Source organism: Balaenoptera musculus, chromosome 3, assembly GCF_009873245.2.
Source record: "Balaenoptera musculus isolate JJ_BM4_2016_0621 chromosome 3, mBalMus1.pri.v3, whole genome shotgun sequence".
NCBI classification, from domain to species: Eukaryota; Metazoa; Chordata; class Mammalia; order Artiodactyla; family Balaenopteridae; genus Balaenoptera; species Balaenoptera musculus.
Window position 1 is genome coordinate 4,084,509 of NC_045787.1, and position 25,428 is coordinate 4,109,936.

Here is a 25,428-nt window from a genome sequence, read left to right on the forward strand (position 1 = left end):
ATGCAGAGTCCCTGCGCTTGGGGTCTGGAAGGGGCTGAGTGTCCACTCCTGGGGAGTTGGCTTGTCAAGCTTTTCCAGGTCAGGGGCACCAGAAAGGCTGGCTTGGTGATGACATTTCATGAAAGACCCATAGCCTGTGTCCCCAGATGCGTGCCACTTTTTGGTGTCCATCAGACCCTTGATGACTCAAGGACATTCAGACTTCTGGGCACTCTCCCCAGTGTCCATACGTGGGAAAAATCCAGAATCTGCTCAGCGACCCACAGTGGTTGAGGCAGACCACCGTGAGGAGCCTGGGGGCGGTGGCGGGGGGGAGCTTGCGAGAGCAACTGGCCCTAGGACCTGGTGGCCCCAGGCGACTGTCGCTTGTGCTTCTCGCAGTGTACGGCCAGCTGTGGAGGCGGCATGCAGACGAGGTCCGTGCAGTGCCTGGCGGGCCGCCGGCCGGCCGCAGGCTGCTCTGCGCACCAGAAGCCCGCGGCCTCCCAGGCCTGCAACACCCGCTTCTGCCCCATCGCACAGAAGAAAGGTGAGTGTCGGAGCCCCTCGGCTTGACCTTGGCGTTTCGGGGGGGCCGTCCCGTTTCCGGAGTGTCTCCTAAGAGGGCTGAGCAGGTGCGGGGTGCCCGCTAGGTCACGGGGCTCGTGTCGGCTCCCCGGTTCTCTCTCCATCTCCTCCCCCAGCTTTCCCATGACATAGCCCGCAAAGCAGACCCCTCGCTTCTCACGCCTCCCCAGAAATGACTCAGACGGTTGGGAAATCAGATCACTTCTGTTTCACTGCTGCTCCTTATATTCAGAGAAGCCGATTTTAAGTACAGCAGCCTTTTCCCCCTGAGGTAAAGGAGAACCCAGATTATTCCTTGGATGCGCTCTAAACGCCATCCCTGTGCACACGCCCTCGGTGCCTCAGGTATTTGCTGGGACCATGCCCTGTGTATCTGTCGAGGTTTCTGGAAGAGAAAATGGGGCTGGAGGAGAATGAGTGGTCTGGCTCAGTCAGGGACTCGGCAATTCCACAGAAGCCCCATCGCCTTGGGTGGATGAGTGGTTACGTGGATGGGTTTAGAACAAAAAGCAGAAACTTTCAACTTTGCGGGAAGCTTCCAAGAAAGGTCTTGTGAAAACAGCACAACCCACACGGCCCATTTGACCTGAAGAGCTGCCCTCCTTCAGCAGCTTCAGGGCAATGACAGGTTTACCTTGATGTGCTGGAGTTATTGCCAGTGGCAGCAGGCACGGGGTGCTGGCACGGTGACTAACTGGGGACCGCTCACTTTCAGACGCCTTCTGCGAGGACCGCTTCCGCTGGTGCACGCTGGTGCCCCAGCACGGGATGTGCAGCCATCACTTCTACGGCCAGCAGTGCTGCAAGATGTGCTCCGCGTCCAACCTGTGAGCCGACAGGGTGCAGGAGGTACCTGTGTCCAGCACCAGCGAGCTGCGTGGTCTACACCGGGGTGCGTCCAAGGAAGATGGAAGCTGGGAGAAGAAAAACCATCCGGGGCTCTTATATACGATTCCGTGCATGCCTGTGTGTGTGTGTGTGTGTGTGAGCGCATGAGCGTGTGTGTGACTCGTGCGTGTGAGCGCATCCCCGGGCACATGGACACGCTCTCGGGGAGGTGGGGATCTGGAGTCAGGCCGCAGGGCTCACTGCGCAGCAGGACACGTGCTCACCTAGAACTGCAGAGCTTTGTCAAGGAAGGCAGGCCAGGAAATGAGGGAGAAGTACGGAACGCCTGCCTCTAAGGATGCCGGCCCAGCTCCCACCTGGAGGTCCCTTCGGACAGCGGGATCAGCTTTGGGCTGCGTCCCCAGGCCCATCCTACCCCAAGAGCAGTTTCTCTGCACAGGGACCCGGGGCCTGGGCAGGGGAGCTGGTCTCCATCCTGATCGGGGACCTCGCCTCTGGAAACGGGGAAACGAGATCCCTGCCATGGTGCTTCTGTCCCTTTCAGACTCGTGTGCTGGAGGAGAGAATCTTCTTATGTTACGTTTTATCTTTCTCAGTTATTTACAAGTGAGTCTTCCTATTTAAACCCACTTCTTACTGCTTTTCTATTTCAAGTGACAGAATTACAGGCTGTATCTGAATTAGAGACTTACCGGTTACACCGCATCCCCACCGTCCTACTGAGGACTGGTGGTGGGTCCACTTGGGCAGACATCAAGCGATGACCTTGGAGCCCTGTGTTTCGTTTCTGTATTTTGCGGGGTTTTCAGAAAAAATGCTTCCATAAGTTTCGGTGGTTCTTGTAACACCCATTCAGAAGGAAGGCCTATTTCCTGGTGAAAAGCTGCGCGGCGGGTCTCTGACATCCTCCCGTCAGTATCCGTGTGGCTTTTAATCCTTTCTTGCGGTGCGATCTCCATTCCAAATGGCACCTGGATATTTATATTTGCTGAAGTTTTATAATAAATTTTATATTGTGCGGCGTGCTTCTGAACTGCTCGTGAGTCTTCATGAGGTCTGCTCTGAGATGCGAGGGCTTGGCACAGAGACCGGGAAATTGGCCTCAGAGAGGGAGAAATGGGGCTCCAGAACCCGGTAGAAAGTGCTGGAATCAGTCTGAGGAGAAAGTGCCCCCGACTGAGGAGGCTTCAGGGAAGACGGTTGGTGAGGGTGGCAGCCTGTGCGGGGGGGGCACTGCTGCGGGGTCATCCCGCCCAGGGACCAGGTTTTCTACCGCTTCACCTGCAACCTGCGCAGGGCAGGTGCAGCCTCTCTAGAGATGATACGATTAATTGAAAGGTGACCCCTGACCCTGTTATCCCTGCTGTATTAGTCAGCATTCTCTAGAGACACAGGCACAATATATTTATAGAGGGGGTGGGTGTTGTAAGGGATTGACTCACACGATTGTGGGAGCTGGCAAGTCCAAAACCTGTACGCCAGGCAGCAGTCCAGAAGTTCGGGTAAGAGTTGGTGTTGCAGCCTTGAGCCTGCAGAGGTTCTGCAGAGCGGCAGGCTGGAAACTCAGGCAGGGTTTCTCTTTTTTTTTTTGAAATTGAAACTGTGATCAAAAATCCTCCAGCAAACAACAGTCCAGGACAAGATGGCTTCACAGGTGAATTCCATCAACATTCAGAGACGAGCCAACATCCATCCTTCTCAAACTCTTCCAAAAAATTGCAGAGGAAGGAACACTCCCAAACTCACTCCATGAGGCCACCATCACCGTGATACCCTGCTTTTTTCTCCTGTAGTAGAGAATGGAACCACCATTTACTGACTTCGCATTGAAAATGAATCTCAGAATTCCTGGTTGTCCACTGGTTAAAACTTGGTGCTTTCACAGCCATGGGTTTGATTTCGATCCCTGGTCTGGGAACTCAGATCCCGCTGGCTGGATCTTACCCATCGGCGTGGCCGTCCCAGCAGAGTCTGTGGGTGAACGTGGGACCGGGGCACAGAGGCCCCTCCCGGCCCCGAGACAGAGTCAGGCCAAAGGGCACCCACGCTGAGCCTCAGACCCTTCTCAGAGCAGCGGGCACAGTGCCCTCCTGGCTCTCTTTACCTCGTGCCAGCCCAAGGTACCGAAGCTCCCCACCAGCGAGCTGATCCCTCAGGCAGGGTTTCTATGTTACAGTCTTGAGGCCGAATTCCTTCTTCTCAGGGAAACATCAGTCTTTGCTCTTGGGACCTTCAACTGATTGGATGAGACCCACCCCACTGTGGTGGATGATCGGCTTTACTCAAAGTCCACTGATTTAAATGTGAAATGTTAATCACGTCTATACATGCACCCCAGTGTTCATAGCAGCACTATTCACAACAGCCAAGACATGGAAGCAACCTAAATGTCCATCAACAGACGAATGGATAGGGACTTCCCTGGTGGCGCAGTGGTTAAGAATCCGCCTGCCAATGCTGGGGACATGGGTTCAAGCCCTGGTCCAGGAAGATCCCACATGCCTCGGAGCAAGTAAGCCCGTGCGCCACAGCTACTGAGCCTGCGCTCTAGAGCCCGTGTTCCACAACAAGAGAAGCCACCGCAATGAGAAGCCCCTGTGCCACAACGAAGAGCAGCCCCCGCTCACTGCAACTAGAGAAAAGCCCGTGCGCAGCAGTGAAGACCCAACACAGCCCAAAATTAATTAATTAATTAATTACTTAAAATACTTTAAAAAAAACACATGAATGGATAAAGAAGATGTGGCACATATATACAATGGACTATTACTCAGCCATAAAGAAGAATGAAATATTGCCATTTGCAGCAACATGGATGGACCTAGAGATGCTCATACTAGGTGAAGTGAGCCAGACAGAGAAAGACAAACATCATATGATATCACTTATATGTGGAACCTAAAAAATTATACAAATGAGCTTATTTACAAAACAGAAACAGATTCACAGACATAGAAAGCAAACTTATGGTTACCAAAAGGGATAGTGGGGTGGGCGGGATAAATTATGAGTGTGGGATTAGCAGATACACACTACTATATATAAAATAGGTAAACGACAAGGTCCTACTGTATAGCACAGGGAACAGTATTCAATATCATGTAGTAAACTATCAATAGAGTGGAAAAGAATCTGCAAAAGAATATGTATATATGTATATGTGTATGCGTGTATATATATATATATATATATATGGAATCACTTTGCCGTACACCAGAAACTAACATAACATCGTAAATCAACTAAACTTCAATAAAAAAAATTTTTTTTAATTTTTAAAATGTTAATCACATCTAAAATACACCTTCACAGCAGCGCTACTCTGGTGTTTGACCAAGCAAGTGGACCTCAGAGCCCAGCCTAGTTGATATGTAGAATTAACCATCACACCAATCCCCCTTGGATTGGATTAAGCCAGCCCTAACTGGGGACCCGGAAAACCTGCAGCTGCGCCTGGGATTACAGTGGACACCTGCCCTCCCACACGCCAGCTGCCCCCAGTGCAGCTCCTGGTGCGGCCAGCCCCATGCCCCATCTGCACCTCCCTGGCTTGCAATAGCGCCTGCTGCTGGTGGGGCAAGGCCAGCCCCGCACCACCTCAGTGAGCCCGTGGGCCCACCGTGTGGGAGATGGTCCGAATCCCGTTTCACTGGCCTGGCTCTGGGAAGGGTGCAGAGTGGCCAGACGTGGTCCCGTCTTCAAGGACTTGTTTCACCAGGAAGATAACGTCCGGCCCCAAAGCGCTGCATTACAAGGGCAGGGAGGAGCAGAGGAGGGGGAGATTCGCCCCCATCGGGAGGGGAGTGACAGACCAGAGGGGCAGGCTGCCACCCAGACCCTTCACGTAGGGGGAAAAGAATGACAAGAGGCGGCTGCGCAACGAAGCTGCCTGATCTGCCCTCGGCTCTGTGCTGGAGGAAGATGAAGGATAAAGGGCCTCACTGGGCAAAGTTTTGCAAAATCCTTTGCAAGACAGTAAGATAGCAAGAGGCTGAAATTAAAGGCCAAGTATAAAGGAGGCTGTGTTTTCATATGTGATTCAGATGCCATTGTGTGGTCGCTAGAAGCCGGGGCCCTGTGTGAGTGGGCCGGTTCCTGTCATCCTGAAGGGGACTCAGTTCCAGCTTGAGGCCCTCTTGCCTACCTCAGGCACATTTTTTCTGCTAAAAAGAGTATCACTGATTTCAGCATCAAAATTACAGTTCAAAATTTAAAAATAGTCATTCTGCATTTTCCACATACTAAGTTTGCCATTCCTTTTTTAAAAAAATTTTATTGAAATATAGTTGATTTACAGTGTTGTGTTAGTTTCAGGTATACAGCAAAGTGATTCAGTTATATATATATATAAAACTATCTATAGATATATAACTATCTATAGATATATAACCATCTACATATTCTTTTTTAGATTCTTTTCCCTTATAGGGTATTACAAGATATTGAGTATAGTTCCCTGTGCTGTACAGTAGGTCCCTGTCGATTATCTATTTTATATATAGTAGTGTGTATCTGTTAATCCCAAACTCCTAATTTATCCCTCCCCCCCTTCCCCTTTGGTAACCATAAGCTTGTTTTCTATGTCTGTGCGTCTATTTTCTGTTTTGTAAATGAGTTCATTTGTATCATTTTTTTCTAATTCCACATATAAGTGATATCATATGATATTTGTCTGAATTATTTCACTTAGTATGACAATCTCTAGGTCCATCTATGTTGCTGCAAATGGCATTACTTCATTCTTTCTTTATGGCTGAGTAGTAGTCCATTGTGTATATATATATATATATATGCACACACATATATATACACATATATATATACCACATCTTCTTTATCCATTCCTCTGTCGATGGACACTTAGGTTGCTTCCATGCCTTGGCTGTTGTAAACAGTGCTGCTATGAACATTGGAGTGCATGTATCTTTTCAAATTAGAGTTTTCTCTGGCTACATGCCCAGGAGTTGGATTACAGGATGGTAGCTCTGTTTTTTTTTATTCATAAAACTTAAAGAGGGCTTCCCTGGTGGCGCAGTGGTTGAGAGTCTGCCTGCCAATGCAGGGGACACGGGTTCGAGCCCTGGTCTGGGAAGATCCCACATGCCGTGGAGCGGCTGGGCCCGTGAGCCACAACTACTGAGCCTGCGCGTCTGGAGCCTGTGCTCCGCAACAGGAGAGGCCGCGATAGTGAGAGGCCCGCGCACCGCGATGAAGAGTGGCCCCCGCTTGCCGCAACTGGAGAAAGCCCTCGCACAGAAACGAAGACCCAACACAGCCATAAATAAATAAATAAATAAATAAAATATAAAAAACTTAAAGAGCATTGTCATAGGCTCTAATTTTCTCTGCTGAGTCCTACAACTGACGATCACATCATCACAAGCTCTGGGCCACAAAATTCACCCCTCTTTTTCCCCTGTACAAGATTCCTGCCCTTTAAAAGTCAGGTTTGCGAAGACATTAGGAGGTTGGATTATAGTGAAACTCAACTTATGAATGGCAGCCCTCCAACAGGGTCATAAATTCAGAGTCTTTAAAATAAGTCCCTTTGAGCAGAGCAGCCGTTCCAGAAAACAGTTCTCCTGCTGCTTGCAGAGGACAGGCCAGGGATGACAACATTAGCCTGGTCGCCGTCTGGTGAGGGGTCATCAAAGGCCAGAGCCCAACTCACCTAGCTGGTTTCTTGCCGTGGCCTACTGTCTGATGCTGATTTCCCCGGTTGCTCTGTAATCATCCACCTGCCTGGTGTCATGACACCCAGCACTCGGAGGTTCAGAGTGAAGCCTTCTGTCCACTGGGGGAAGCCCTTGACCTGCCCAGGTTGCTGCTTCCCTCAGGTGAGCAGAGTCACTGGATCAAGGGGAGATGCCACAGAGATGATGCTTTGCCCCAGAACCAAACCCAGCTTTTCTCGGTCCCTTAGATGTGGAGAAAGGGTGCCGAGATGAGGGACTGGAAACACAGATCTGTCAAGTCCGTGTCCTGTTTTGTCTCTACACAGATATTCAGACGTGCACATGCAGAATGCAGGGATGGGCATGTATCTGAAGTCAGGTTTTGTTCCTCATAATTAATTTTGACTTTTTTCAACTCAAAAAAAGCTTTTGGCTTACACACTTCAGCAAGTCCTATTTGCTGATTTCCAGGTGGAAACAGGATCGCTTTGGAGAGTACAAGCGGGCACAATTAATATGCACGCCAGGACTCCAGGGCCAGACACAGGAGTCTCACCTACACACACGACAGACCACTTCACTCACTCACGCTACTTTTATTCTCCTCCAGGTGAGAAAATGGCTTTACTTACCACACTTACCGGATGCCCCAAGGCTGCCAGAAGTGAAGGCAGCAGGGCTCATGCCCTCGATGGGTCCCGATAGCTGAGGCCTGCAGTTTGCACCAGCTTTGCAAAGCGCAAGGGACCGGCAGCTTGGCCCAGGCTAGTTTCTAACACAACACGGCCCAGCCATCACGGTGAGCCCGCCCAGGCCCAGATTCCTCTGGCCCAGCCTCCCTTATCACACCACCGGCCTGGAAGAAGCCACGGCCGCAAATGAGCGCGTTGTCTAGAGGCACTGAAAGAAAATGGGTTACTCACCTTGTCAGTTATGCCACCGTGAATTGCACATGTAGTCACCGCACACCAACTCTGTCGGTCAGCTTGGTGGCTGCAAGGACAACCCCAAGTCGCGGAGGCTTATAAGGACAAAGGTTTATCTCTGCCTAGGTGGCTGTGCCCGTGGCCTGCGGGACTGTTCTGGGTGTCCGCTTCAATCCCGAGTCCAGGGCGAAAGGCAGCCCCCCACCCAGGCCATACTGTTTGGATGGCAGAGAGAAGCAGGTCGGCAGCTGCTGGTCACGGTCGCTGCCTGTTACCACTTCTGCCCAGAGCAGCCCCGGGTCACGTGTACTCACACCCTGCCATCCAGAGCAAAGCACACTCAAAGCCAGGGTGAATGAGGCGGGGACCTGAAGTCCTCCCACAGGGAGGCCCTCGTGGCAGACGGCGTGGTGAGGTGTGCACTGCACATACCAGGAAGGGCTTGGCTCTCAGACCAGCCGAATCACCCATCACACCTACTATGTGCCAGGCATAGCGCTGCTTCTACACTCACTCACGTGCGAGTAAATAGGGCCCCTTCCCTTAAAGCTGCTGCAGTGTGATGGTCCTGGACGAGCCATTTCCCCTCCCTTGCTGTTGGATGTATTGCCTATAAAACAAAGCAATTATTAGATCTTTCAGATTCCTCAAAAATTCCACGATGCTATCCCTTCCTTTTTATTTATTTTTAAACTAAGCCTTGACTGGAAGTCATGAATTAACCCTGAGCACAGAATCTCGTATCATGCAATCCAGCCAGATGGAGGGGAGGGTCCCGCTCTGCATTAGAAGCAGATAAAGAGGGCTCAGGGGAATTTTTAAGGACCGTTTTGGTGGTGCCTATTGAAATCCTTACACCCGCACTCATGCACTCACAGCCTCCAGAAATGAGCGGAGCAGAACCCACCTGTAATTCTCCAAGAGGCCAGGTGGGTCGAGTCCAGACCAGGGTGTCCAGGGCTACCTGCCCACCCAGCAATGGAGGGAACCAAAGGCAGTGCCGCGGCTCCTCCTGCCAGGGTCTCCGGCAGGAACTGTCCCCGGGCCCACGTGCTTGCTGGACTCGCCCTGACAGCGACCTGCCTGCCGCCCATGGTCTCTGGCCTGAGCCAAGACGCCCAAGGCTCCCACCTGGGTCACCTGCAGCCATGGGTCACAGAGGTTGAAATTTCTTCTGACCTCAGGTCTGATGGCTGACCCGGGCAGCTGGGTTCTGCGGTGGGTTTACAAAGCATGAAAGCTTGAATCTGAAGTCCGGCAGAGCCTCTGTGGCACCCGTGTACCCTGTGGCTGAGAGGTGAGGCACCCGGCCCACCAGGTGAAGCGGGAGGTGTGGGTGAGCACATTTTGCTGCTTTGCTTGGATGTCTGTCCATCACCATCTTCTCAGGGGCCGAGGAAGGATGCCCACCTCCCCGGGAAACCCAGGCTCAAACCAGGAGATGAATGTGCAGGCCACCCGTCTGCATGATTTCCCCAGCGCCTCCTCCTCCAGCTTGTTGCAAGGCGTGACTCTGCACCACGGTGCGCCTCTCGCCCCCCTGCCGCCTCCAAGCAGAAAACCACGCCTTCCCACGGGGACTGGAAGGCCACAGAGCTGTCCTCCTCCTGCAAAGGCAGACGGGGCCCTGGAGTTCTGCTTGTCTGCTGCAGCCGGGAGCACCTGAACGTCCCATCGCAGCCCTCGCACCCACTGCCTGAGGGGAAATAGGCCAAATGCTTGTGCAGCTTTACCTCTCTCCCCTCATTTTAGAGTGAGAGCAATAGCCCTGGAAGGTGCTGCACTTTGTCACACTTCTGTACCCTTCAAGGTTACTCCCAGGCCCTGGATTACCCTAAAACCTCTCCGCCAGCACACTGTTGGCTATGGACTGAATTGTGTCCCCCCATTCAATGCTGAAGCCCTAACCCCCAAGTGGTTGTATTTGGAGATGGAGCCTGAGCAGGGGAAATTAAGGTTAGATGAGGTCATAGGGTGGGGCCCTGGTCCCATAGGACTGGTGTCCTTATGAGAAAAGGAAGAGGCACCAGAGATTCATTCCTTCTCTCTCTCATACACACACACACACACACACACACACACATACACACACACACACACACACACACACACTCACCTGTGCGTGTTGGGGTAGGAGACAGGAGAACATTATAAGATTTGCAAAAAACAACCAAGTTATTTTTGACTCTTCCCTTACTCTCAAAAAACAGGTAAGAATAATTTTCTTATTCTTTCTTCCACTTTTGTTTTTTTTAATGAGTGCTATATAGCCACCTACACCTCAAATCAACTCTTAGAAAATTTAAATAAAGAGAGACGGCAGGAAGTAAAAAGAAAACGTGGGATATCTTTAGAGATCCATGGTCAGGTTAAGGTTCTAGGCACAACCATTCATGTTGGAAGTTGCTTCAGGACGGAGCAGCCTGCATGAACAATTTGAAAGCAAACACACACAGCTGTTTATTATATTAACTGAGGGTACGGCATGTGACAAGTGGCGTTCTCTTCAATTCTGAGAGACGATACTGTGTGAAAGCACAGTGAATGAACACGAAGGGTCATCTCAGCATCATTCCTCCTCCGGTCCTTCTCTCCACAGCAGGAGAGCGTTCCTACCACAGTGGTCATTAGTTTTACGTTAGTCCCTTTCTTCTGTCTGTACCTGGAGGTCAGCATCCCCTCTCCCGTGGCGTGAGGACAATGCATTCTGGGTTTTCTGGTGAGCTCCAACCTCAGACACTAATTCGTCAGCCTTTCCTGTATGCTCACGTCTCTCCCAGCCATAGGGTTGAGATTCAGATCAGGGGCACAAGGGTGAAAAGGCTGCCTGTGGAAAAGTCACTCCTTGTGTTTGGTGGGCCATGGGGCAGGAGGACCTCTGTGTGCAGGTGACATTCAAGGGGCTGCAAGAGGCGCCGTCGATGACCCGGGTGGTTTCCAGGTCTTTGTGGAGGGCAAGGCCCCTTCTTAGACTCTGAGTTAGAGGAATGATCTTTCTACAATGTCCCCTAGATAATTTACCAACCTGTTTTCCACATTTTCACCATGGCAACAATGGTGATTTTGGAAGCTGAGCTCACCTTAATATTTTTGCCCACGTTAGGTCCAACTGAGTCAGAGATGTAGAAAAACAAACCGTCCATTCTGATTCCAAGTGGCTTCTCCCCGAATGTCCTCCCCACCTCGTTTGCCCGGCAGCAGGATCCCCTGTAGCTCTGGCGTCCTCCGTGGACCCCTTCTCTGGAAACCGCGGCCCCTTCCACAGGCCCTGCTTGGTCTTCAGCCTCAGAATCTTTTTCCCTCTAGGCTCTGCTTGTCAACTGGCTTCTGTCTGAGTCCATTCAGGCTGCCATCCCAGGACACGACAGACCGAACAGGGGGTTTAAACCACAAACGATTCTATCTCACACTTGAAGATGCTGGGAAGTCCAAGAGCAAAGTGCAGGTGGATCTGGCGTTGCTGGGAGCTCTCCTCCCGGCTTGCAGGTGGCCTCTCACGGCAGATAGAGAGGCATCGGGCTCTTCCTCTTCTTAAAAGGGCAGTAATTTCACCACAGGAGCTCCATCCTCACAACCTCATCCACATCTAGTCACTTCCCAAAGCTCCCCCCCACCTCACAAATACCATCACAAAGTGGATTTAGGCTCCAGCATATGAATTTGGAGGGGTCACAAATAGTCTATCCACAGCAGGCCCTGAGATGTGTCCCTTCAGGGGCCCTGGGAGAATCACCAATGCATCACGTCCAAATACGAGCCCCCTCCAAGCTCCACTGCTTCTCTCTGCAAGTACCTCCCACCTTGGTCACCATCCTCCCGCCTCCAGGCACTGCATGGTACCTCTGAGGACCGCCACACATCCTCTCCTTCGCCGCCACCCACTACGCAGAGCAAGCTGGCTTTAACCTTCGATCGGAATAGCCTCAGGCCTGACTGACACAGACATGCACCCACTTATGCAGAAAGTGGTTTTCATGAGGACAAAGCCCCTTCCTCAGTAGAGGCACTTTTTAATTTTTTTACCAAAACTGAAAGGACCAGAAACTTCTTCACACGTTCCACAAACATCATAAATGAACAAATATGTAACGAGTAGAAGAACAAAGATTATCTTCCAAATAGATTCTAATTTTCTTGCAAGTTCTTTTGGTGGGGAAGGGAGTTGGGGAATCACCAAGGAGAGAGGAAATGTGTGTGTCTGGGGCATATTGCTTTGCCAGTGAAACAGCAAATGCAAGGTGGGTACTAAACACTAACTATTTAATAAAGACTTGCCGAAATGAAATGGAATCGCCCAAATTATGAATTTGCACACAGAACCACGTAAGGAGAAGGCTGTGTGCTGGGTCCGGCTTCCTCTTGAAAAGCAAATGCGTGAAAGACATAAAAATGCTTTGAAAAGTCGAAGCTCTGTAAAAGGTAAGATACTGTTAGGATAGAGTCACCATAACCCAGGATCAATCACCATTTAAACAGTGGTCTTTGTGTGCCGAGCTCAGATCTCTTTAAAGCCGTCCTCAGTGGCTGTCTCCTGACAAAGGAAAACACTGCCCATCACTGGGGATGCCTTTTCTTTTCTCCTCTTCAACCCTAACATCTTACTAACTAGAGTTCACTGCATAGTGAGTGTGAGAAGGAGACACTGACAAAACTTTCTTTCTAACACAGAGAGAACCTTCAAGTAAAGAGAAAACCTACTTTCCCCACAGTTTGCTTTCAGCCACTGTGCGCCAGGAATCTCCTCCCAGGTCATGCTTTGAGTTTGATCACATGGGACGTTCTCTGTGAATGTTCTCAGGTCATGGCCCTTGGAGCGAATGTGCTCAGCAGCCCGTCCTTAACGCCAGGACCACAAGCTTGTGGTTTCTAGGGTCACAAAGCTAAAGAAACTTTTCCTTCCAGGAATCACCCCCAATTCCTCCTTCTCTCTGTTCTCTCCCCTTTCATCCCGTGATACCCACCCAAAGTCCTGTGGGACATCAAGGTGTCAGACATCCAATAACACCATGAGGACAGACAACGTTGCTCCCAAAATCACAAAGGCTGAAAATACCAGCAGTTCAGTGAGCTTGTAGATAAATCCATTCAATTCATCACTGACTCCATCTGGGCTCCCACTGTTAACGAGGTGAGGTGTGTGACCCACCCCTGCCCTGAGCTGATTTCTACACTTATTGTGGAATAGGTGTCACAGATGGGAAGCAGGGAGCACCTGGCATCAGAGCAGGAATAGAGATGCTGAAATGAACATGTTCAGGTTAAAACCGTGGTGTCAGTGTTGAGGCTGGGGTGAGGGTGGAAGAAGAGCCGCTTATCAGATCAGGGGGACAGGCTGGGGTCCAAAGAAAAAGGTAGAGACCCTCCAGGCAGATGCCACAATGTGAGCAAAATATCAAAAGTGCACAAAACCAGGGGAAGCAGGCACAGAGCTGTGTGCAGAGAGGGGCACCTCCTCCCGGGAGGCCCTGTGAATGGAGGTGGGGCTGGAGCTGCGTCCAGAAGCAAAAAGTCCAGCCCTTGCCCATCACTGGGCAAAGGGGCAGACGGTTCAGGTTGCTGAGTCCCATGACTGGGGTGGGACAGTGAGGGGGCGTCCGTGCTCAACGCGGTGCAGCACTTGTAGGAAGTGACCGTCAGCTAGGAAGTGAGGAATAAGGTAGTGGACGTGGAGCAGGTACGGAGGATGCGAGGCACCTCCAGCCGCTGCTGAGCACCTGGGAAGACACTGCCCGAGGAGGTGGGGGGCAGCCGGGGGTGTTCCGGCAGCCCCCCTCAGCATCACAGGGGACCCAGGACCGCACTGGAGGGACCCCTGGTCTGACTTTGTCTTCTGGAATCCTAATTCTCCTGCACTGACTATGTGACTGATCGTTTCTCAAGAAGTCCTAAATGAAATTTCTGGGACTTTTCTTTAACCTGATAATGAGGTTTTTTAATTGTTTGTTTGTTTGCTGTTTTAGGAGTCAGCGTTTCCCAAAGTAGGCACCATTGCATGGAGGGCAGGATAAACCTGCACCATGAATAATTGTCCTGCCCACCGTGAGATGGTTAGTGCCACGTGCCCTGGCCCCAGATGAATGCCAGCCGTGCCCTGCATCAGTCCTGACAAACAAGACCACACCACGCTTTCCCAGGGCTCCCCGGTCGGGGCATCGTTCTGCGAAGGGGATTTGTACGCATGGCTAACGTGAGTGCGGCCTAAGCCCAAGGGCCCACTTCCAGCCCGAGTGGCTCAGTTTCATCTGCTCAGAGAAAAAGGGAGAGGAGGTCAGGGGTGTAAATAAGTAATTGCACTTCAGTAATGGAGGCGTGTAAAATCCCAAGTCCGGAAGCCCCAGGGGTGACACAGAAGCCCTGGGACAGCTTCCCCCCAGGAGGACAGACTGGAACTGAGTTTTAAATGGCAAAGAGGAGACCAGAGCATTTCAGGAGTGGTACAACATGCAGAAGGGCATAGGGTTTGTAAATTATGTATTTTCTTACACAAGACACACTGGAGAAAATTTTTTAAGCACTCAGCTTTTCTGCCTGTTTCAAATCATTTTGAACATGGCAGTTAAAATCACCAAAAATTTTAAGAGATATTGTCCAGTGAAAACCACCAGAAATGACTCTAATGGAACTCTGAAATTAGAAAAAAAGTAAGTCAGATAGTAGATTTCAACTTTTTATTTACAATAAAACTTCAGTCAAGACACTTTAATGGAGAAAGAGCAGCCTTTTCAACACACGCTGATGTGACAAGTGGATTTCCACATGCAGAAGAATGAAGACCCCTATTTCACACCATACCCAAAATTAACTCCAAGTGGATCAAACACACCTAAACGTAAGAGCTAAAACTATAAAACTGTTAGAAGATATAAATCTGTATGATTGTGAATTTGGCAATAATTTCTTGGATATGACCAAAGGAAAAAAATAAAATCAGATGTCATCAAAATTATAAACATTTGCACATCAGAGAACAATATCAAGAAAGTGAAAGAAACAACCCAAAGAATGGGAGAAAGTATTTTCAATTCATATAGTGATAAAGATCTGATATTTAGCGTATATAAGGAACTCTTAGCAATTCAACTAACAATAAAAAGACAAATAATTCAACTTAAAAATTGGTAAAGAATTTGAAAAGACTCCAAACAAAACATACGAATGGCCAATAAGCCCAGAAAAAGATATTAAACATCAGGAGTCATTAGGGAAATGAGAATCAAAAACCAGAATGAGATAGTTCATCATATTCACTGGGATGGCTATGATAAAAGAAAGAAAGGAAGGAAGGAAGGAAGGAAGGAAGGAAGGAAGGAAGGAAGGAAGGAAGGAAGAGAAAGAAAGGGACACAAAATAACCAGGTTGGTGAGGATGCTGAGAAATTAGAACCCTCAGATCTTGCTGGTGGGAATGTCAAGTGTCCCAGCCACTGAGAAAAACCCTTTGGCGGGTCCTGAAAAAGTTGAACATAGAAGTGCAGTGCAATCCAGCAGCTGCACTTCTAGGTGTATACCTAAGAGAACTGGAAACGTGTTCACACAAAAACATGTACGCCGTGTTCATAGCAGCATTATTCATAATAGCTAAGCCCAGACAGGAGGGTCACAAAGACACTAGACTTTGTGAGGGGAAATTTTAGTTCTCTCCTCGTAGAGCAATCTATTAAGAGCCTTAATAATCATCACCCTTTTAGAAATCAAGAAAGAACCAATTTCATCAGGCAGAGAAAGCCAGGGGCCGTTAGAACTGGGGCCAGCCTTTCACCATCAGGCTCCCTGGGCTGCACCAGTAAGCGGGTGCCCCCCAAACTGCTGCTCTCCCCCCACCTCTCGGGTTTCCATGACTCCCACTGCCTTAGATCTCAGCAGCAGGAGAAGCTCTCTCACAGCCCAGGGGTATCTGTGCACCCACGTTCCCTCCTTGATTTGGCAAGCCCAGGACCTGGAAGAAGCTGGTCCAAGTCCCCCCTTCACTTTCCCTGGGACATTTCTGTAAGCCACTTCCCAGAGCTGAGGTTAGAACTCAAGGGCAAACTCACTACCACGTCGGTTTCTTTCCTTCTCAAAGATACTAAACCATTTCTAGAGCAGGGCCTTTTTGTTTTAATTACTGTGTTTTACAATTAACCCCCAACACTTCAGACATTTTGCTCTAGGAATATTTAGTTCTTCCTTCATGGTACTCATGCTACAGGATATTCCCATGCAGAAGTCTCTACCAACTCCTTTACCTCTATTATTCTTTTCTCATAACTTAGATTTCTTTCTACTTATAGTGAACAAATCATGCCTCCTAAAACTGTAAACTCTTTGAGGATGAAATTCATTTGTGATTCATCTATCTCCTAACCCACCTTGCATAATTTCTAGCATCTATTAGGTCCTCAATAAATCTTCAGTGAATTAAGTTAAAAAAAATAAATAATTAACCCCCAACTGTTCAGGGTGTCTAAACAGTTCAATTTTATGGAACAGTTTTCATGTTGCCTCTTCTATTTGTATTAATACAATTTGTAGGGAAGTAGATTAAGTTTGGCAGTTTCATCTTGGGACTTTCCTCACTCCTAGAAGGATTTGAGGCCAGAAGAAAAATGCACGGGTCACCAGAGAACCAAATCCTTGGCGTGGGAGTTGAGGGACGTGGGCAGGACCTCAAGAGCAAATAACCAGTCCACTCAGGGAAAATTAATAGTGATGCAACTCTGCAAGGGGGTTGTAATTAGCGATGAGGGAATCCCAGATAAGCTGATCCTAAACATCAGCATACTTTTCCCAGACCTCCCAGCACATTGTGTCCAAGGGGCAGGCCTGGCCTCCCTGCGTTTGCGGAAGCCTCTATACATTTGTTTCCTCTCAGTATTACTCATCTCACGGTGACTCAGCTTCCACAGGTCATGGGACTCCCTCACAGCTCCCTACGGCCAACAGATCACCTTTGCCTTTCTTTTTCTCTTAATGGATTCTGAATGATTTATCTTCATGCATCTGAGAAATCCATTGCAGATGGAACTACATCTTCCCTATAGCCTGTGTGGGAGCTCATCAGACCCAGATGCATATGCATAAAAAGAGGAGCCAACTGCAGTCAAGGGGCCCTGCTAATGGATGGGTTTTGTACCACAGGGGAAGGGGGGAAGGTGCCCGGAGGAGAAGAGGGCAGGGTGAGGCTCCCCTGTTTGCTGCTTGATTGGTCAAAGGCTGGGGTTGAGCAGTAGGTCCCGGACCCCCAGCCGGGGCTTGATCTGGAGGTCACAGCTGGATAAGGCTCTGTGGTCTTGGGCTTGGATCCCAGGGGGAGAGCTGGGTCAGGCCCATCGCCCACTCCATTCCCTGCCTCACAGGATGTATCATCCACCAGCCCACTGGTTCAGCTGAGGCATATACGCCAGCCCATCACCCGTTAACACCCCAAAAGTGTTTATATATATTTCTGGCTGAAATAATTGATGATCCAAAGCTTTGACCTTGAAATACGACTCCCACTGTCTTGTTCACAAATGACTCATGTGTGCACTATGCCTTCTTCCTCTCTGCTTCCTTTTAAAACATTAAGACATAATTTACATATGATAAAATGTATCCTTTTAAAGCGTACAGTTCAGTGGTTTTCCGTATATTCACAAAGCTGTGCAACCATCACTGCTGTATAATTCCAGAACATTTTTATCATTCCCAAAGAAACTCCATACTATTCACAGTCAGGTCCTCAGCCCCTGGCAACCACTAATTTACTTTCTGCCTTTATGACTTTGACTCTACTTCATATAAAAAGAATCCTACATATGTGGCCATTGTGTCTGACTGCTTTCACTCAGCATCATGTTTGTTTTCAAATTCATCGTCGTTGTAACATACATCACTGCTTCATTCCTTTTTGTTGCAGTTAATAGAAATACCACATTTTGTTTATCCATTCATCAGTTGATGGAGATTTGGGTTGTTTTCATTTCTTTATTATTATGAATAACACTGCTATGAACAATTGTGCGCAAGTTTTTGTGTGGATGTTTGTTTTCTTTTCTCTCGGGTTTAGAGCTAGGAGTAGAAGAGCTGGGTGACTCTATGTCTAACGTTCTGAGGAACTGCCAAACTGTTTTCCAAAGAAATTGCACCATTTTACAAGCCCACCAGCAATGTATAAGTGTTCTATTTTCTCCACATCCTCACCAGCACTTGTTAATTTCTATCTTTTTATGTTAGCTGTACTAATGGATGTGTAGTGGTATCTCATTGTGGTTTTCATTTGCATTTTCTGATGACTAATGATATAAGCATCGTTGAATATGCCAGTGGAACATTGTATATTTTATATGGATAAATGGATACAAGTCCTTTGCCCATTCTTAATTGGGCTATTTGTCTTTTTATTGTTGAGTTTGTAAGAGTTCTTTATATATTGTGCATACTAGCCTCTTATCAGATATATAATTTACAAATATTTTCTCCTATTATGTGGGTGTCTTTTCACTTTCTCCATAGTGTCCTTTGAAGAACAAAAGTTAATTTGATAAGTCCAATTTATCTATTTTTTTTATTTTGTTGTTCGTGCTTTTGGTATCATATCTAAGAACAAATGCCGAGCAAAGGTCATGAAAAGTATGCTTATGTTTTCTTCCAAGAGTTTAATTTTCTTTTGCTTCTGATGACTCCAGTGATGATTTGCACTTTTCAAAGAGGCAAGAAAAGGAGGAAAATTTACTACAGAAAAGATGAGTCAGTTCATTTTATTATTTTCTAAGTAATCCCAAGAGATTAATTCCTGACATGATAGAGAAGACCAGTACTCAAGACAAAATGGAAATAGCTTCCTTGTGTATTTTTAGGGAAACTCCTGGTCCTTCCCCAGTGTCTCTTCCTTCTGTAGCACCTATCTTCTTAGGGTTTGCATGTGTGTGTGTGTGATTTAGTTGAGTGTGGCTGTTAGGTCAAGGGCAGTGGAGACTCTGAGACTTTTGATGCCTGTCTCCCGCCAATCATTCTTCTGCAGTTGAACTTCCTCCTTCTCCCCTTTTCCAGCAGCACCACTTCTTGCTGAATCCATTGTGGACCTGACCCTGATGACTGGCCCTTGTCCAGTGCATGGCTGGGCTGGTGACATGCAATGCAAGATTCAGGGTCAAAGCACACTAAAGATGGTCCTTTTATGTGCATGTTACACTCTGAATGTCAAATCTTCTGAAAGGAGTAATCCATCTTTTTGGAGCCATTCTTTATTTTTTTAAATTAAAGTATAGTTGATTAAACAATGTGTTAATTCTCTGCTGTACAGCAAAGTGATTCAGTTATACATATAGATACATTCTTTTTTAATATTCTTTTCACTTCAGTGTATCATAGGATATTGAATATAGTTCCCTGTGCCTAACAGTAGGACCTTGTTGTTTATCCATTTTAATATGAAAGCTACATCTGTAACTCCAGCCCTCCCAATCTAGCCGTCCCCCATCCCCCTCCCCCTTGGCAACCACAAGTCTGTTCTCTATGTTCTGTGAGGTCTGTTTCTGTTTCATAGATAAGTTCATTTGTGTCATATTTTAGATTCCACATATAAGCGATATCATATGATATTTGTCTTTCTCTGTCTGACTTACTTCACTTAGTATGGTCATCTCTAGGTCCATCCATGTTGCTTGCAAATGGCATTATTCATTCTTTTTCATGGCTGTGTAGTATTCCATTGTATATATGTACCACATCTTCTTTATCCGTTTCTTTGTTGATGGACATTTAGGTTGTTTCTATGTCTTGGCTACTGTAAACAGTGCTGCAATGAACATTGGTGTGCATGTATCTTTTTGAATTAGAGTTTTGTCTGAATATATGCCCAGGAGTGGGATTGCTAGATAACATGGTAATGGAGTCTTTCTTACATCATCCCACATCCACACCTGAGACCCTCAAGGCCCTCCCTTCCTAGTTTGAACTGCAGAACAAGAGGCCTCCCAGTGTAGGGTCAGCCCTGCCTGCAAAGGAAAAGCATTTTCCAGCCACCTGCACATAACATGTCAAGTGGCCTAGGCCCTCAGCGTGGAACCAACCCATCCTTCCCTCACTCCCACACATGGAATCCAGCTCCGTTCCACAAATGACCTCCCTGAACCTTCTGCCTTCTCTCCATTCTGTAATTCCCTGAGAGCGTAGGTACATGACCGCAGCTCTCCCCCCAACCCTGGGCCTTCAGGGCTCACAACTGTTGCCTACATATTCAGGAAATTAAGAAAAAATCAAATAAAAAGTCATTCAACCCGCACATCCTGCCCTGGAAAACCCCAAGACTTATTCTTTCCTGGGCAACATCCTTAAAGTCCTTCAGTGTGACAGATTTGACCACGTCAGCCCCTGGAGGCTGGAGTTTCTCCTTAATACACAAGGATTCCTGGAGTGGGTTTGGTTTGATTTTCTGTGGCCAAGCTGGGGGGTTGGCAGTTAAAGCCAAATCTTGGTGTTTAATCACACTTTACATTCCACCCATCCATCCCGCCCATCACTTTTACCAACTGATGTTTAATGGGAAAGAGAAAAAACTCCTTTTAAACAGACACATACACCATAGTGGTAGCAATATCTCAAATATATTCAGCTAAAGGATTGGAAATTATCATCATAATGCATGTTACTTTGTAATCACTGCGTATTTCAAACTGGTTATTTAATGTCAAAAAATTAGGCATTCCTTAGCTAATGCCCTTCCTCTACCCCTGATGCTTCTCTCTGACCGACACTGTCGGGCTTTGCTTAACAGATTTGAGATTAACTCAAGCGATCAGCCGTTCCCTGGATACATCCGTGCTCTCCACACTCTGAAATATGATGAAAATCAATCAAACAGTTTACAGGTAAAATGTACCATGTGAGTTTCCTTCAAGGTAGAGAGTAATTGTGCCGTCTACTCAGAATACGAGAGTAGAAAATGTCAAAAGTCTCCAAAATATCTGAAGAAAAACTGTCCCCAGTCCCTTTGGGAAATAAATAACTAACAGAATGCATCATCCAAATATTCTTCCTTAGTCTGGACAGTAGTCTTTATTTTGTTTTGATGTTTAGGACACAGAAATTATCCAAGGAATTTAAATTGCTAATAATGTATTTAAGAACAGACCTCTGTGAGCCAGGCAAAAATGTTAAGTGTTTATAAACAGGACCCAAATTGTATAAAATAGTATTAGTGTCTCATTGACAACACAGTAAAATCAAATTATTTTGAGTAGCTAACTCGAGGTCATACGGATGATAAGTGTAAGACGGAAGGCATTACAAGCAAGTCCACCCACTGTCTCCCCAGCTGGCTTCTTCATCATGGAGGGGTCTCAAGTCCCAACCCAGTGACCCTCAGGCTTAGACCCTGCCTGGAACAAAACACAGCAAAACTGGAGCTGAGTTGGTGCGGACCAGGTGCTGAATAAGGCAGCACAGAATGTCCCCAAGACAGAGCTTAAAGGCAAACAAGTCAAGATAACCACACACACCACACACACACACACACACAACACAACGCAACTTACATTTTAAAAAGTAAATTGTGCTGTGTATGTGTGTGTACTGTGGGTGTGGGTACGTGTGAGGGTGGTGTAAGCACGTGCACGTATGTGAGAGTGTGGTCATAGATCTGTATGCACACGTGTGTGTGAGTGTGTTGTGTGCGGCGTGTGTGACAGTGTGTGTAAAAGCATAATAAAGGGGACTGAGCTAGCTCGACTCAGTCCGAATTTAGTAAAATAGAACAGCCGCGCTCCAGGCACCTTTCACGTCGTATAACTTTGAGCTCTTTGCTGCTCACGGCCCCATTAGAAGCTCAGGTGACAGAAATATTATTAACGGAGGCTTTCCTTCCTTAGAGCAGCCCCTCCGGCCTACGGTCCCCTCCTTCCACCTTGGTTCAGCTGGCACCAGGAGAAAAGAGCAGAGCAGCGTTCTTGCATCTCGCTTGTTGCTTCCTCACCTGCAGACACGGTGCTCTGGTCCGGTTGCAGGGGACATGCTATGCCTTTGCCCCCGGAAGCATCACACGGGTCCCTACCCCCAGGCACCAGGGAGAAATCACCTCGCAGTTACTGGAACATTCGTAGGCTTTCTGAACATCTGACTTATTTTTTATTTTTATGGGCACTATAACTAGGAAACATGCATGGTCTTGTCCTGCTAATGTTTCTACCAAATAAAATCAGGGACTTAGGTCTCGCAGACCACTGCTCACTGCCATTGCATAGCCCTGCTTTCACTGTTTTTTATGCTCATTGTTCTTTGCCGCAGATGCCCTTACCTGCTAATTTTGTTTTCCTGTATTTATTGTTATAAAAGTCCTCAAAGTCTTTGCTGATCTAACTAGACTTAATGTAAATAGTTATTTATTTTAGAAATAAACTATTATTAATTTTCTAGAGCTTCTGAGACAAAGGTATGCATCCTGGAGGTATTCTAAAAGATTCCAAGTAGTGTGTGAAGAAACATTTTAATTTCAATGCTTTCGAATGTACTTTAATATCTTTTAGGACACAGACACATACACACACATGTATTTTATTAAACCTATGACCTCATAGATATCGATATTATTAATTAGGACAGGTAATTAGGACTTAAGTAGGTAGCACCTATTTGAATTTTTAAATATTGAGTCAATTTTAATATCATTTATTATTGTTTTAATTATCAATTTAATTCTATTATTATTACATCATATTAAAGAGGTTTGAAGGGAGGCAAAAATCATGAAGGACTTACTTGCATGACATGAATTCAGGAAATATGAGTACCCCAACACAATGAAAACTTTCTATAACTAGACAGAAGCTGTCAGAGATCATTTTTAACTTAGAAAATCTGGCTATATGCTGTTACATGTGACACGTCTATAAACTCAAAAAGTTGCGTAAAACCTGCAAGAAGAAAAAAGGGAAAAAAACCAGTACAAAGAAAATACTAGTGCAATTATGCTACAGCAGAGGCAGCTATGCTAGTGTCAAACTCTAAGGCAGGAAGCACTCAGGGTAAAGAAGGTAGCACATCAGCAGAAGTGGAAGGATAAGAAGAGACATGCTTATAAATGTGTACATACCTAATAACAGAGCCTCAAAACAGATTAACCAAAAAGGCCCAAAGAACAAGGTGGGCATACCAAAAAAAAAAAAAAAAAGGTCATGAAGAATCTAGTGGCAAGACGGGAATAAAGACACAGACCTACTAGAGAATGGACTTGAGGATATGGGGAGGGGGAAGGGTAAGCTGGGACAAAGTGAGAGAGTGGCATGGACATATATACACTACCAAACGTAAAAATAGATAGCTAGTGGGAAGCAACCGCATAGCACAGGGAGATCAACTCGGTGCTTTGTGACCACCTAGAGGAGTGGGGTAGGGAGGGTGGGAGGGAGGGAGATGCAAGAGGGAAGAGATACAGGAACATATGTATATGTATAATTGATTCACTTTGTTATAAAGCAGAAACTAACACACCATTGTAAAGCAATTATACTCCAATAAAGATGTTAAATAAATAAATAAATAAATAAATAAATAAAATAAAAAGAGAGAGAGAAGGGCAACTTCTGCCACAGCCAGCAAGCGCCACGTGCCTGCCCCCCGGGCCCACAGGGGGCGGGGGGGCCGTGAATAGCAGGGCGTGTCCGGGGAGTTCTAAGCGCTCACACGTGGGGTAGAGGCTACTGCTGGGGAGGTGCAGAGGATTAGGCTTCGCCCGACACCACAAAGGGCTGGGAAGGTAGGTAGGCGGCTTGAACTTCATCACCAAGGGGCTGAGAACTCACCAGTGTGTTCATGTAGGCTGTGGGAGCATGTGGTATGATCAGATTGTTTGGGAAGAACTGGCGTATAAGCGTGGGATTACTAACTGCGCCCCTTCCAAGCATTTAAGCAGAAAGGGAACTACCCCAGCGCTCAGAGTCGCTGCAGCCTGAGGCCAGGTGGAAATTAAAGCAGTTGTTTACTAAAGGCCTGCCCCACTCTCTGAGCGCAGGATCCTGCATTTGGATTAGTCTGGATTTTTTATTTCTTAGCTCAGATATTATCCTGCTGCTGGACTGAGCAGCTGTGGGCCAGGTAGCACAGCCTCCCTCCACGTGTTTCTTAGTGAGGACTCAATGTGCATCACCTGCTTCTAAGTCCAGACATCCTTCTCTTTGGAGGGATAGGGTAGGCTGAGTAATGACCCCTGAAGGTATCAGGACCTAGTCCCCAGAGCTGGAAATATCATCTTCTATAAGGCAAAAGAGACTTTGCAGATGTGACTGCTGTTGCTGAGATGGGGAGACCCTCCTGGATTATCTGTAGGTCTGTAATCACAAGTCTCCTAGGAGAGGAGCAGAGGGGGATTTGACCACAGAAGGGGGCAATGGTGAAGACAGGACACAGAGGAATTTGAAAAGGCTGGCCTTGAAGACTCCAGTGACGCAGCCACAAGCCAAGGAATGCCTGCAGCCACCAGAAAGTGGAGGAGACAAGGGACGGATCCTCCCCTAGAGCATCCAGAGGGAGTGCAGCTCTGCCACGAACACTCCGTTCTTCCCCGAGATGCTGATTTCAGACGTCTGGCCTCCAGAACTGTGAGGGGATACACGTGTGTGATTTTAAGCCATGAAGTCAAGTCTGGGGTCATTTGTCACAGCAGCCCTAGGAAACTAACAAGAGGCTCCATTGTAGGGCACCTGGCATGATGGCGGGGGAGGTGGGGGGGGAACTAGCCCTAAGAGATGCATGACCAAATGAGCCAGCACTTCCTTAGAGGCTACTGGGAGCCTGGCCTGTCTAGGTGCAGCGTGAAAACGCAGGTGACCAACACCCAAGCCTGAGCGACCCCAGCCCGAAGCACTGTGTTCTAAGTTTTACAGCGTCCATCTGCGCGACTCCTGATAGAGAGGGAGCCTGGGGGAAAGATGGGAACAGACACGGGGAAGTGGGAAGAAATCCTAAAAGGTCCCTGGTAAAAAGCTTAGTGCTAGAGAAAAGTTTTCATTTCTCTAAATGCGTTCTTCACCAGGGGCTGCTTTCCAAGAAGCAGTCTCTTCCCTACGTCCCCTCACCTTGCAGAAGAGAGGCGTTTTCCGTGAGCTTCCCCGCTGGTCTCCGGCAGGAAGCCCTATCAGTTCCTGCATTTCTGAGCGCTGCGGGTGATGAAGCGGGTATGCTGAGTTTCCTCCTCCCATGCCCCGTGGCACTCTGAGCTGCTTGCCCCTCATACCCATTCCAGGAGAGGCGGGGATGCTTAACAGGGGCTTAGGGAGCCCAGAGTGGGACCCTGTCGGAGTGGAGTGCACGGCAGTAACACACAGCCTAGCAGAGGAATCTGCTGGAATGGAACGGGGGTCTGTATCCACTGCACTGAAAGAAATAGGCTCAGTTCCATTGCCAAGGTAGCGTCCTTATGCCGAAAGTCTTCATCTCAATTCTGTAACCAAAAAAAAA

General features: G+C 47.6%; 1 protein-coding gene across 1 annotated transcript in view; it reads left to right on the forward strand.

The window, feature by feature from the left end:
• Positions 1–1,477, forward strand: part of ADAMTS16 (ADAM metallopeptidase with thrombospondin type 1 motif 16) — a 162,221-nt gene extending 160,744 nt beyond the window's left edge. The window contains exons 22-23 of the mRNA XM_036845990.1: positions 382–529; positions 1,283–1,477. Coding sequence (XP_036701885.1) covers positions 382–529; positions 1,283–1,398 — 264 coding nt within the window. The 3' untranslated portion in view covers positions 1,399–1,477. The remainder of the gene's footprint in view (positions 1–381; positions 530–1,282) is intronic.
• Positions 1,478–25,428: the final 23,951 nt, after the last annotated feature.